Source organism: Canis lupus, chromosome 2, assembly GCF_048164855.1.
Source record: "Canis lupus baileyi chromosome 2, mCanLup2.hap1, whole genome shotgun sequence".
Classification (NCBI taxonomy): domain Eukaryota; kingdom Metazoa; phylum Chordata; class Mammalia; order Carnivora; family Canidae; genus Canis; species Canis lupus.
Genome location: NC_132839.1, coordinates 72,014,185 through 72,029,294, shown reverse-complemented (window position 1 = coordinate 72,029,294; position 15,110 = coordinate 72,014,185). Strand labels below are relative to the sequence as shown.

General features: G+C 44.1%; 1 protein-coding gene across 2 annotated transcripts in view; it reads right to left on the bottom strand.

Annotated features, from left to right (window-relative positions):
- The window catches only part of STK32B (serine/threonine kinase 32B), a 385,348-nt gene that overhangs the window by 279,222 nt on the left and 91,016 nt on the right, over window positions 1–15,110 (bottom strand). For both annotated transcript variants that reach the window (XM_072806445.1, XM_072806448.1), the window contains exon 2: window positions 6,312–6,367. In XM_072806445.1, coding sequence (XP_072662546.1) covers window positions 6,312–6,367 — 56 coding nt within the window. The remainder of the gene's footprint in view (window positions 1–6,311; window positions 6,368–15,110) is intronic.

Here is a 15,110-nt window from a genome sequence, read left to right as displayed (position 1 = left end):
GAAGAACATTCCATGTTCATGGATTAGAAGAATAAATATTGTTAAAATGTCTATGCTACCCAAAGCAATCTACACATTCAATGAAATCCCTATCAAAATACTATCAATCTTTTTCACAGAACTGGAACAAATAATCCTAAAATTTGTATGGAATCAGAAAAGATCCCAAATAGCCAGAGGAATGTTGAAAAAGAGAACCAAGCTGGTGGCATCACAATGCCGAGCTTCAAGCTGTATTACAAAGCTGTAGTCACCAAGACAGTATGGTACTGGCACAAAAACAGACACACAGATCAATGGAACAGAACACAGAAACCAGAAATGGACCCTCAACTCTACAGACAACTAATATTCAACAAAGCAGAAAAGAATATCCAAGGGAAAGAGACAATCTCTTCAGCAAATAGTGTTGGGAAAATTGAACAGCCACATGCAGAAGAATGACACTGGACCACTTTCCTAGACCATACACAAAGATACACTGAAAATTGGTGAAAGACCTAAATGTGAGACGGGAATCCATCAAAATCCTAGAGGAAGACACAGGCAGAAACCGCTTTGACCTTGGCTGCCGCAACTTCTTGCTAGACACATCTCCAAAGGCAAGGGAAATAAAAGCAAAATTGATGTATTGGGACTTCATCAAGATAAAAAGCTTTTGCACCACAAAGCCAATAGTCAACAAAACTAAAAGGCAGCCTGAAGATATCTGCAAATGACACAACAGATAAAGGGCTAGTATCCAAGATCTGTAAAAAAGTTACCAAACTCAACACCCTAAAAACAAAGAATCCAGTCAGGAAATGGGCAGAAGAACCTGTCAAGGTTCCCATTGATTGGCCTTCTCTTCTCAATCTTCAGCATGGTTGTCTAGGTCCTATGTGATCTGGTCCTTGCTGACATCACTGACCTGCTCCCCTTCATTCTCCCCACCTTGAAGCGCCTCGAAACTACCAACCACTCTCCTTTCCAGAGTCTTTGCACCTGCTGCTTCCTCCACCTGGAACCTGTCTTCCTCCTTCACTTCCATTAGGACTCTGCTCACACAGCTTCTTACCACTGAAGGTGCCCCACCACGCTCTTTGAGAGCACACTGCTCAACAGAACTGCCTAGGTGTATGGAAATGGCCTATCATCTGAATTGCCTGATGTAGTTGCTACCAGCCACATGTGGCTACTAAGCACTTAAAATGTGGCTAGTGTGCCTGAGGAACTGAATGTTTATCATCTTCTCTAAGGATAATTAATTTAAATTTAAATATTCACATGTGGTTAGTGGCGACCTCATGACAGCTTAGTTCTATAATCAGCAACCCCTCTCTGCCACTACCTCCCAGAACACCACACCCCTCAGCTTCCTATATTTTAATGTACTTGTTACAATCTAATGTACCATAAGTATACATATTTACCTGTTTGTCATCTCTCTCACTTCTAAATGTAAGCTCTACAAGGAAAAACACTCAAATCTATTCAGGTTACTACTGGATCAAAGTCTAGTGCCTAGCTATGGGTAGGCACTCAGTATTCATGGACTGAATTCATAAAAGAACAAAAAGGAAGGAAGGAAGGAAGGAAGGAAGGAAGGAAGGAAGGAAGGAAGGAAGGAAGGAAGGAAGGAAGGAAGGAAGGGAGGGAGGAAATGAGAGGAATGGAGGGAACAAAGGTGGGAAGGCTGACTCTATCCAACCTCTTAGATCAATATCTGTTTAACAATGGGTTGTGAATGGTCTAATCAGGAGTCTGGGTTTTTAAAACAGCAGGTGCCTAGTCATCCAACAGTCTTTGGTTCAAATCCCAGCTGGGACTCTTCCTGCCTGTGGGGCCATGGGTGGGCCACTTCATCTTTTGGAGTTGCCAAGTCTAAGTATTTCTGTCTAGGTTTTTCCATTTGTATAATAGAAATAATATTCACTTGAGAAAATAAGGATATCTGGCATTCAGTATGTAGCCAAAGTAAATACTGCCAAAGGAGATTTCTGAGTAAGTGGGAACAGACAGGCTCAGCTAAGGGCTCCTTCTTGTTCTTTAAAAGTCCTTGCCTTTTTTCCATTGTTTCCAAGAACCTGTCACTGTAAACAGTTGAGGATTACAAATATATACTTTCCACAAACAAATGTCAAATCTCCCAACAAAGAAAAGCCCAAGAAAGTTGGCTTCACTGTTGAATTTTACCAAACATTTTAAGAAGAATGAATGCCAATTTTCTTACTCTTCCCAAAAACTAAAGAGGAGGGAACATGTCCAGTCAGGTTATGAGCCCGGCATAACGCTGTTGCCCAAGCCAGGCAAAGACACAAGAAAACAAACAACAGACCAATCTATCTGATGCATATGGGCACAACACTGCAACAAACTACTAGCAAATCAAATCATAGCACTTTAGGGGGTCACATACCATGAGCAAGTGGAATTTATCCCTGGGGTATACGGATGGTTCAATATATGGAAATCAATTAATTCGTGTGATATCCCACAGTAACAAAATAAAAGATAAAATCACACAATTATGGGAAGAGAGGCAGAAAAAGCACTTGACAAAAGTGAACACATTTCCATGATAAAAATGCTCAACAAAGTAGGAATAGAAGGGTATTACCTCAACACAACAAAGGCCATTGAAAATCCTACAATTAACATTAGGCTGAAAAACTGAGTTTCCTCTAAGATAAGGAATGAGGCAAGGATGCCTACTCTCGCCACCTCTGTTCAACACAGTACCAGAAGTCCAAGCAAGAGCACGTAGTCGAAAACAAAATAAAAGGCATCCAAATTGGAAAGGAAGAAATAAAACCATCCCTGTTTGCAGGTGACTCAATCTAATGTATAAAAAATCCTAAAGATGCCACAGAAAGAAAATAGAACTAATGAACTCATTTAGTTGCAGGATACAAAATCAACATACAAAAATCAGCTGTGTCTCCATTACACGAATAAAGAGTTATCTGAAAATGAAATTAGAGAAATGATCCAATTTACAAGAGCACTAAAAAGAATAAACACTTAGGAATAAATTTAACTAATAAACTGAAAGACTGGTATACAGAAAGTAACAAAACATTGACAAAAGAAATTAAGACAAACAAATGGAAAGGCATCCATTTCACGGACTGGAAGACTTAATATTATCAAACTGTCCATACTACCCAAAGCAATTTACAGATGCAATGCAATTCCCATCAAGAGCCCAATGACACTCTTTTTTTTTCAGAAATAGAAAAAAAATTATAATTCGTATGGAACCACAAAAGATCACAAACAGCTGAATCAGTCTTGGGCAAGAGCAAAGCTGGTGGCATCACACTTACTTGTAATTATATTACAAAGTTACAGTCATCAGAACAAGCATGGTGCTGGCAGAAAGACACAGAGACCAATAGAACAGAATAAAGATACCAGCAAAGAACTCCATGCATATCTGGTCAACTGATCTTTGGCCAGGGTACCAAGAATACACAGATGCCGTGAACCGGCAGGACACCTGCACCCCAATGTTCAGCAGCAACGTCCACAATAGCCAAACAGTGGAAGGAGCCTCAGTGTCCATCGAAAGATGAATTTAAAGAAGCTGTGTGGTCTATGTATACAATGGAATATTACTCAGCAATCAGAAACAACAAATACCCACCATTTGCTTCAATGTGGATGGAACTGGAGGGTATTATGCTGAGTGAAGTAAGTCAGTCAGAGAAGGACAAACATTATATGGTCTCACTCATTTGGGGGAATATAAAAATTAGTGAAAGGGATTAAAGGGGAAAAGAGAGAAAATGAGTGGGAAATCTCAGAGAGGGAGACAGAACATGAGAGAACATGAGTGGGAAATCTCAGAGAGAACAACAGAACACCTCCTCATTCTGGGAAATGAACAAGGGGTGGTGGAAAGGAGGTGGGTGGGGGGATGGGGTGACTGGGTGACGGGCACTGAGGGGGGCACTTGATGGGATGAGCAGTGGGTGTTAGCTATATGTTGGCAAATTGAACTCCAATCAAAATATACAAAACAAAAAAAGATTACACAGCAGGTAAATGCAGTCTCTTCAACAAATGGTGCTGGAAAACTGGACATCCACATGCAGATGAATGAACCTGCACCCTTATCTCACACTACAACCAAAAATCAACTCAAAATGGGTTAAAGATCTAAATTTTAAGACTTGAAACTATAAACCTCCCAGAAGAAAACATTTTATTTTTTTTATTTTATTTTACTTTTTTAATAATAAGTTTATTTTTTATTGGTGTTCAATTTGCCAACATACAGAATAACACCCAGTGCTCATCCCGTCAAGTGCCCCCCTCAGTGCCCATCACCCATTCACCCCCACCCCCCAAGAAAACATTTTAAAAATAAAGCTTCATGACCCTGGTCTTAGCAATGATTGCATGCAATATGACTTCAAAAACACAGGTAACAAAAATAAGCAAGTACATCAAACTAAAAAGTTTCTGCATAGCAAAGGAAATAATCAACAGAGTGCAAAGACAATCCACAGCACGAGAGAAAATATTCAGAGGCCATATATCTGACAAGGGGATGATCTCCAAAATATGTAAGGAGCTCCTACAACTCACATTCTCAATGGAGAAAAACTAAGAGCCTTTCCCCTAAGATCAGGAACATGACAGGGATGTCACTCTCACCACTGTTATTCAACATAGTACTAGAAGTCCTAGCCTCAGCAAGCAGACAACAAAAAGAAATAAAAGGCATTCAAATTGGCTATAGTTAAAAAATAAATTTAAAAAAAAAATAAGAACTTGATTTTAAGATGGGCTACAGACCAGAATAGATATTTCTCCAAAGAAGATGTACAACCAGTTAACAAGTATGTTAAAACATGCTGAATAGGACTAGTCAGCAGGGAAATGCAAATCAAAACCATAATAAGGGATGCCTGGGTGATGTAGATGGTTAAATTTCTTACTCTTGGTTTCAACTTGGGTCCTGATCATGGGGTCATGGGACTGAGCCCAATATCCAGCACCATACTTGGTGCAGCGTCTGCTTAGGATTCTCTCTCCCTCTCCTTCTGCCCCTCCCATCACATTCTCTCTCTCTCTCTCTCTCTTTCTTTCTCTCTCTCAAATAAATAAAATAATCTTTAAAAAAAAAACACAATAAGATATGACTTCACACCTGTCAGGATGGCCACTATCAAAAGACAAAACAAAACAATAAACACAAAAGACAACAAATGTTGGCAAGGATGTGGAGAAATTAGAGCTTTTGCACACTATTTGTTTCTATGGGAATGTAATATGTAATATGTAATGTTTACATGGTGGGAATGTCATACGGCCTGACCACAATGGAATACAGCATGGCGGTTCCTCAAAAAATTAAAACTAAAACTACCACGATTCAGCAATCTTACTTCTAAGATATTTACCCAAAGTAATTGAAATCAGGATCCAGAAGAGATAACTGCAATCCTGTGTCCACTGTAAGTGCACTTGTCACAATAGCCAAGATGTGGTAGAAATGTTAACGTCCATCAACAGATGAATGAATTTAAAAATGTGGTATACAGGTACAATGAAATTTTATTCAGCCTTTTTATAAGACAAAGACATTTTACAATATAAATTCTATAATACAACATGGATGAATCTTGAATCCATGCTAAGTGAAATAAGCCAGAAAGCCAGAAAGACAAATACTTCATGACTCCACAGATACAAAGTACCTACAACAGTTTAAGTCATAGAATCAAAGAAAGGAATGGTGGTTGCCAGGGACTGAGGGGCTCGGGAAATGGGGAGTTACTAACCAAAGGGCATAAAGTTTCATCTATGTAAGATGCATAAGCCCTAGAGTTCTGCTGTTCAACATTGTTCAACAATAATATACTGCACACTTAAAAATTTGTTAGGAGGGTAGACCTCATGTCAAATAGTCTTTCCACAGTAAAATTTATTTATAAAATGCCTACACTGCAGGAAAGAGTTGATGTTGGCCATCTCCTAAATTTGTGGCTTTTGTTTTTCTACTTTCCAAATCATTTAGATCCCCAAGGAAGAAATAGCATAAGCAATCTTGAAATAATTACCACTGTAATCCACCTAACCCAGGGCTGCCGTGGTAACTTAATTTTCAAAATGAAATTACAGCGGATCCAAAGGAAACTATTCAGACTTTCTTTCACATGTCAAATTTGGCAAACTACAATCTTTCTGTCAAACAGGAAATTCCCAGTGCCCAGCAACCAACACAAAAACAGACACACAGACACACACATGTACAGGAGCCTAGCCGACAGGACTTTTTTGTTTTGTTAATGAAATTTTTAAAAATCCTTCATTCTTACCTTTCCAAAACTCCCTTTGCCAATGGCCCGCAGAATCTGAAAATGGTCAAAGTTGACTGCAAAAGAAAATGAGGGAAAGAAAGAAAACAAATCAGATTTGCCAAACTTTGCACTGGTTCTTGAAAGTTCTCTCCACAGACCTACCCATGTATTCCAAATGGCTTCTGGCTTCAATTGCATTTTATTTGCCATGGCAGCACTCCACCACTGAATGGATGTTTCTCAGCACACTTTATTTCCCCCTCAACACTTCCCCAGTGGGTATGCAGGATGTGAGACGTCTTATGGGCCCAGGGGAAGGGATCAGAGAGAAAAATCTAGATACATGGATTACCAAATTCTTGCTTGCTGCTGTTCAACTTGCTGCTGTTCCTGATGCCAGGATGACCTTTCCCCACTTCTGGTTCTTCTCTTGTCCATCTGGTACTCCTCAGATCTTATACACTCATCTCACCTATCTCAGTGTCCAAGGCATTAACTCCATCTCCTTAATGGTATCTGAACCCTCAAATGTCATGACCATATTGTGGGTCCCTCCTGCTTGGACATCTGTCTAGCCCTGGCATTGTTAGCTACTAGAGGATGAAGACCACGATCCCTCAGTCTCAACCCGGTATTGCCCTGTCTCATGCCTCCCCTTCATGCTGTAATTCCAGGTAGGTCTCCTCATTCTTGCTATTTCTACTGCCTTACTCTGGTGTGGTTTCTGCCCCAACCCTACAACACAGCAGACGAATCATGCGTAGCCATGCCACTAAGTCCAACGGACATTTGATTGTCCTCCTTGCACTTGGCCATTCTGTCCTTTTTTGAAGCAGGCTTGGCTTCCATGAAAGCCAGTTCATGCTTCAGCGCATGCACTGTGCACACTCAGCTTCATTCTCCCAGCCACTCAATACTAAAGTCTGTCAAGCTCCATCTACCACTTTCTTCTTCTCGCTAGCGCCAAAGGCTTCAGCCACCACCTGATTGCCAATGACTCTCCAAGGAACCTCTTCTCTGGCCTCCCACCAGTATGTACTGATTAATGCCTGCCCCACAACAACTCTTGAAGGCTTCAAAGCCACCTTGAACCCAACAGGTCCAAAAATGGAGCGTAAGAGGAGTACTTCAACATGCATCTGACCTCACGTGCTCAAAGCCTGGAACTCATCCCACACCTCTCTCACTCAGCCCCGTAGCTAGCCTTTCATCAGGTTAGATCCACATTACCTCTTGGTTATCTCTCCCATCTGTCCTCCTGTGGCCACCCTCTGGTGCAGTCCTCTATCCACTCTTGACCCTCCCATCCTGGGATATGTGCTTGTCACAGGCAGGGGGTCTTGCTCATCATCTGCAAACACCCCTTTAATGCCTCCTCATTGCTTTCTGGGAAAAGAGCAAATTCCTACACAATCAAACCCCTGCTACTTCTCCTGCTTCACCATCTACCACGCTCCCTGCACCCACTGAGCTCCAGACACACAAGCTTCTTTTCTATGCCTAAAACAGTCATTCTCCGTGCCTTTTTTTTTTTAAAAGATTTCATTTATTTATTCATGAGAGACTCAGAGAGGCAGAGACACAGGCAGAGGGAGAAGCAGGCTCCCTGCAGGGAACTCAATGCAGGACTCAATTTCAGGACCCTGGGATCACGTCCTGAGCCAAAGGCATGTGCCCAACCACTGAGTCACCCAGGCACCCTGATTCTCTGTGCCTTTAATGCTCCTTTCCTGGCTGCACACTTGATAACTCTGCTCCCTCTTCACCCTTCTGCATCCAGAAAAGATTGTGCTCCCCCTCCAGACTAGTCTGCTCCCCTACTACACTCTCCCAGTACTGTGGGACTTTCCTCCAAAACACATTGTTCTACACTGTTTTACATGGGTTTGATCAAAACCAATTTTTCCCCACTAGATGCTATGCTCCCTAAAGTTAAAGGCCATGTTTGTTTCTCCTACTGTGTCCCCAGCACCTAGCACAGTGTTAGTACACAGTGAGCATTCAACAGATACTCATTCACTAAAGGACCGAGGGAAAGAAGGTCCGACATTTATAGTGCCAAGCCAACTACCGGTACATGATGAGTGTTCGGTAAATATTTTTTAATTATATTGAATTACAGCCAGTTCCCGATAACTAGGAGAGACATGTCATTTACCAAAGATGAAATGAATTGATTGGTTCACTACGTTATGGGGGCAAGGATGTGAAAGTGAATGAACACAATCAGTTCCCTCTGAATTAACCATACGTGGAGGACGATTATGTTCAATTCTGTCCCTGTGGAGCCAAGTCAGAATCCAGTGTGCCTTCGAATATCTAACATGCTTAGAATAGAGAGACAAAGTTAATGGTTAACTTAGCAAAACCTTGGTTCTTTGACCTAGTTTGGTTTCCTTTGCATGTAACTTGCCAGGAAAAGAAATTCCATGCTTTCACCTCTTGCCCACTCACCAAAAGTCAAGGAGAAGAGAAAAACAAGATGCCCGGACTGCATTTGTCACGTGCCCAGCAGTGAGCCAGTAAATGTGCAGATCCCCTGCCTCCCCAAGAGCAAGCATCACTGCTGGCATATGCCAGCTGCCCCCACACACACACACACACACTCAGCAGCAAATGTCTCTGCCCCCTGAAGGCTCCCTGCAGCCTCAAGAGGCAACCCCTCTGCACCGTGGTTTCACGGGCCTGGAAAGCCTTTCCTCAATAGCCCAACTCCTGCCTGGCCTCGCACATGTGGCTCACGGGCTCTCTCAGGAAGCCTCTCCCCACTCCAATGTATCGTCTTTTCCTTTGTGCCATCCCTGAACCTCCTGTAGACATTTAGCCACAGATCAGAACCCAGCCTGAGTCAGACTCCTTAGATCCATCACTTAGCTCTGCCACAGCCTTGGGTAAAATCACCTGGCCTCCGTGTGCCTCACTTATCCCACCTGTAAAGTGGGAGCAACAAGGCCTACATTCCACAAAAACGTAGAATAGTGCCTGACCCAGTGCAACCTCTCAAAAAACCATCACTGTTTGCTGGGGGACAAGGAGCAATCTTCCCTCTCACCTGGTTTCTTTGAGGAGGGCTATTTCCCTGAACACCTGTGGCCTCTTGACCCATCAAAGGTGGTATGAGCCGTCCGAGTGGTGAGCCAAACAAGGAACCACAGGATATATTTCTGCTTATTCTGTTCTCTCTCTGGAAACCGTCTGTCTTCAGGGAGCAAGCTTTTCCTCTAATCCTTCTTGCCAGAAGCTACTTCGGGCCAGCCACCACATGCAGGTGTCTGCAGGATCCAGCGCTGCCTGAACGGCCAGGGGGCATCTGGCTAATTCTGGGCTTCACATCAGGGAGCCCTTGCTGCTGGCCTCCTGAGTCCCATGCCCCAACGCCAGGTCAGGCATGGTTCTCCATGGCTCCCCACCTTCTGTCTTATCTCTTAACTGGAGAAGGGTATTAATTACTGAGTCAACTGGCAAATGTCAAAACCTATTATTATTTTAATAATCAGCATTATAATGCTGTAAATAATCTCACTCATCCATATCCCCTACAAAAATGTGTGTTCCTTGGGGGCTTCCAACACAATACATGAGACAAATAGGTACTTATGTAATGTTTATTTGCTTATTGAACTAGATTGGATTTAAACGACTTTGAGCATATGGGCCTGTGCTTTCCATTTATTCAGCATCTCCCTGAGGCCTGGTATACTGATACTCACATAAATAGTGCCTACATGAACACACTTTGAATAAGTGAAGGGTTTACAGTTGGTTGGTAAGCAGTTTGAAATGGCTTCCGTGACAGTGCCATGCCGAAGAAGGCTCTAGAAATTGCATTGTCACATCAGGTCATTGGCCCAGAGCAAGAGGACTTGGCTGGGGAACATGAGGGGTTGACGAGCGAGTTTTTTAGGGTGACCATCTATGTCCTGGTTTGCTGGGACCTTCCTGGTTTTAGCACTGACAGTCCTGCATCCCCAAAAAGCTTGCAGTCCTGGGAAAACCAGGGCAGTTGGACACCTGTAAGCTTCTAGATCATTAAACTGCCCCACGGGGAGAAGTCACAAGGACTTTGGGAGCCAGCTCGGGGATGATAAGGTGCACTCTTAAAAAGCAGTGTCTGTTCAAGCCACAAGACACAGAGAGAGCTGCCATGGGTGACACTGTGACAAGCATGCTGTTAAGGTAGAAACAAGGGGCACACTTCTGGCCAAAGGCAAAGACATGGTGTGCCAGTGACCTTATCCAAATAAGAGCGCAGTGGCATCTGCCTGGAGGACTGTCACAAGGACAATGAAATGACTCATTGCCCATTAAATAACTGGTTGTTTGCCAGGCTAGGCTCAACTCTCCTTGCCTCCTGGATAAGGAAACCTTAGGTCTATTTAGGGACCAGCGTGGCCAGCCCCAGGCAATGAGACACAACTGGTCAGATCCAGTGGTGTTCATCATGATCACCTGGAAGCTTCTTAACACCGATCATGCCCCTACCCCTGAGTGTCTGCAGAGGAGCCAGAGAATTTGCAAGTTCCCAGGTGCTACTGATGGTTCAGGGGCCATCACATTAATCAAAACAACTGTACACCCTACTTTCCCAGACACATGTGCAACCTGCAGTGACCTTGTGACACAGGCCTAGTCAATGAGACCTCAGCAGAGGACTATGGGGGTAGTTCTGGGAAAGCATGTTTTTCTGATGAAAAGGGAAAGTTACAGTTGAAATGGCTCTTCAGGGCAGCCCGGGTGGCTCAGCAGTTTAGTGCAACCTTCGGCCCAGGGTATGAGACTGGAGATCTGGGGTTGAGTCCCACGTCAGGCCCCCTGCGTGGAGCCTGTTTCTCCCTCTGCCTGTGTCTTTGGCTCTCTCTCTGTGTCTCTCATAAATAAATGAATAAATAAAATCTTAAAAAAAGAGAAATGGCTCTTCAACCCACCTGCCTCTTCCTACAATGGATGTGGATGTGATGTCTGGAGCTATTGCAGCCATCTCATGACTGTGGGCCAAGAAGCCAAGGCAGGTACAGAGAAAACTACTCCCTGTTAATGAGCCTCTGAAGCCATGCCAGGAACCACCTACCTCTAGACTTAGTATATTTCAAAAAAAGGAAAGAAAGAAAAGAAAACCTATATGTTCAAACTGCTGTGGGCCAAGTTTGCTATCATTGGAAGCCAGAAGCATTTCTTTCTGACACACAAAGCCAGCCACACAGGGATTTAGTAAATGACAACTATTTTATTGTTGGATTTCCAGCCTTGTCATAATTTTACTAAAAGGCAGAAAATAAAGTTGAATTGTTTGGGGTAGAAACATAGGGGCCAGGCTGCTTGGAATTGATTTGTGACTCCACCACTACCCGCTGGGTGACCTTGGGGAAGTCACTTAACCTCTCTGTGCCTGTCTCTTCACTTATAAAATGGGTGTACTAAAATGCTTACCTATGGTTGTTGTGCACATGTAATGAACCCATACAGCTTAAATATTTGGAATAAAGTAAAGGCTACCAAGATAAGGTATTATCATCAATAGTATTCTGCATGAGAGGTTAGTCCCCATTCTTCACCTTTATGATACAACACCAGTCTCATTCAATCATGACCAAACATCACAGGGGTGATAAAGCTAGAACTGTATTAGGATCCATTAGTTACTGATGGTGATTATCGCGCTGGGCAAATCTGGTTGTTCTGTCTTTCAAGCCTGTGGGCTCCTTTCTCATTTCCATCAGACCAATTATTTCTAAGGAAATTCATAGCATTCTTTCAACATGCTGCCTTCATGGAGCAGTTTATTCAGAGGCGAGTGTGAGATTTCAAGATAGCTAATTACCCTTTCAAACAATCTCTAATGGAATGTAACCCCCAATCAACATCCCATAAAAATACAGGCATTTGGGATCCCTGGGTGGCACAGCGGTTTAGTGCCTGCCTTTGGCCCAGGGCGTGATCCTGGAGACCCGGGATCGAGTCCCACGTCGGGCTCCCGGTGCGTGGAGCCTGCTTCTCCCTCTGCCTGTGTCTCTGCCTCTCTCTCTCTCTGTGTGTGTGTTACTATCATAAAAAAAAAAAAAAATACAGGCATTTAAGGACTGCATGCATGAGGCAAAGAAAGCAAGCAAATGTCCCTTTTCCTGCCTGGAAAGAAAGCTAAACCGGGAGCTCCTTCCTTATATCACTGGGGCCACACACACAGATCACACATGGGCTGGCTGTGCCTGTATAGGAAACGTCCCCCAAAATTGCTGATTTCCAACATCATTTCAAAAATTTGAAGATCTGCCAAAAGTGGCTCTATGATGGCCCTTGACAGTAGGACAGTAAAGTCTTCTCTGTGATTCACACTGTCCCTGGCAGCCCAGTTCACATGCATCTCTATTTCCTGCCTGATCCTGTCAGCACCTGAGCTTTTGGTCCCAGGATGGAGGTAGGTGGAACACAGGGAAGGTGTCCCTAACACGGGGAAGATGGGAAGGGGCAGAGGTGGAAGGGAGGGTTTGGTGTCCCACTTAGCTTTAAACCCAGCTTCACCATTTTGGTCACTGTGGACCAGAGGAAATACAGTTACTTTTCCAAGCCCTGATTTTCCCATCAGTAGCATGTGGGTAGAGACGCCTACCTCCCCAAGTCAGGGTCAGGGCCATGGGCAATGACCAAGCAAATGGCTGATTCAACAAACAGAAGCCACTCAGAAGAGCATCAGTCTGAACTCTTGAATGCCCTGAAAGAGTACTGACCCAAACCCGTGCTCCAGCTGTGGACCTTCAGCCTGGCCGTATAGTATCTCAGAATCTCACTCGGTCATCCTTAAAATGGGGTAAGGCTCCTCCGGTTGGGTTTTTCTCAAAATAAGATTATTCTGTCATTAGCACATAGTGGCAGTGATCATTGGGCTTGGTTTCGTCTGTCATCAGCACAGAAGAAATGTGGGTATCCAGGTGACTCCTTGAAGTGGAGCTGAGCCCTGTGCCCCTCTGCATCCCAGGTGCCCCTGGCAGGTAACAGAGAGTACACACTCACAAGACATCCGAGCACACACATGAGTGAACTGGGTAGTAAGATGGGAAGAACAGGACGAAGATTCTTCAGGGACTGGGAATTGGTATCGCCTTCTTTATGGGAATTACCTCCACACAGAAAGGAAGGATGATCCAGCTGTGGCAGACATCACCATGAATGCTTCTATTAATTACTTATTCAACAAATGCACACTAGTTGAATGCACGTGTGCTGTGTACCAGGCCCTGTCCCAGGTCCTGGAGACCAGTAGTGAACAGAAGACAAAATGACCCTCCATCCATGAAGCTGACAACGTTCTGGGGCACGAGGCAAATAACCCATCAATCCATAACTCAGTGGTAAATTCAATGAAGGACAACAAATCCATGTGTGTTCATTTCCTCATGCTGCTATAACAAATTACCACAAACGAAGTGGCTGAAATAATACAAATTTATGATCTTACAGTCCCAGAGGTCAGAAATCCAACACAGTTCTCACTGAGCTAAAACCAAGGTGTTAACAGGGCTGAGATTTCTTCTGAGGCTCTAGAGAATCACTGGTTCCTTGGCTGCCTGCATTCCCTGGTCGATGGCCCCACATCACCCCACCCTGTCCTTCCATGGCCACATCTCCTTCTCTGACCCCCCAACCCCCTTCTTCCTTCATAAGGACACTTGTGATTCCATTGTGCCCACATGGATAATCCAGGAAAATCTCCCTTCCTCAGGGTCCTCACTTTAATCACACCTTCAAAGTTCCTTTCGCCGTGTAATGTACTATATACACAGGCTCCAGGATTAAGATGTGGACATCTTCAGGGGACCATTATTCTGTCAACCCCACCAGGTAGAGGAACAGTGACTATGTTGGGAGAGGAGCTGCTACTTTAGACAGGATGGCCAGGGCAGGATTTTCTAAGGAGAGGACAACTGAACAGATTTGTGAAGCAGGTGAGGGAATACACCACGAAGATATCCAGGGGATGGCTAGTTACTGCAGGCAGAGGGAAAAGCAAGTGCAAAGGCCCTTGGCAGGAATGTGCATTATGGTCCTCAGGCAGAGCAAGCAGGCAAGGCTGGCTGGAATGTAGCTAGTTTGGGGAGAAGCAAAAGTTGGGGAGCCAGTCACTTGGGGCTGGGGTAAGGCCTCTGGGAGGTTTTCTAAACATGATGAGAAAGTGATAGAGGGCTCCGAGGGGAAGAAAACCAGTCCAGTGATGTTGGTTTAAGCTGTTTGGAAATATCTAAATTTAGTTGTGAGCTTGTGGGGAGCAGGGAGACATAACTGCCACATGATGGTAATTAAGGACACAGGACCCCAGCAGTTGTATCAGTCTTGCTAAAGCAAGTCTATCAGGGAGCCCCGGCAGCCCAGTGGTTTAGCGCCGCCTTCACCCAGGGGTATGAGCCTGGAGACCTGGGATTGAGTCCCACATTGGGCTCCCTGCACGGAGCCGGCTTCTCCCTCTGCCTGTGTCTCTGCCTGCCTCTCTCTCTGTCATGAATAAATAAATAAAAATAAAGCAAGTCTATCTGAGAGATGCAGTGGGCATAGAGTACTTCTATGGACAGTAAAAATACTCTGTAGGATGCCATAATGGTAGACACCTGTCAGTCATACGTTTGTCCAAACCCACTGGATGCTCCACACCAAGACAGATCCCTAATGTAACCTATGTACTCTGTGTGATGATGTGTCAAAGGAGGTGCAGCTGACACAAATGCACCTCTCTGGTGGGGGTGTCAATAACGGGGGAGGAGCTGCCTATGTGGTAGCAGGGAGTATGTGAGAAATCTCTGTGTCTTCCCTTCAATTTTGCTGTGAACCTTG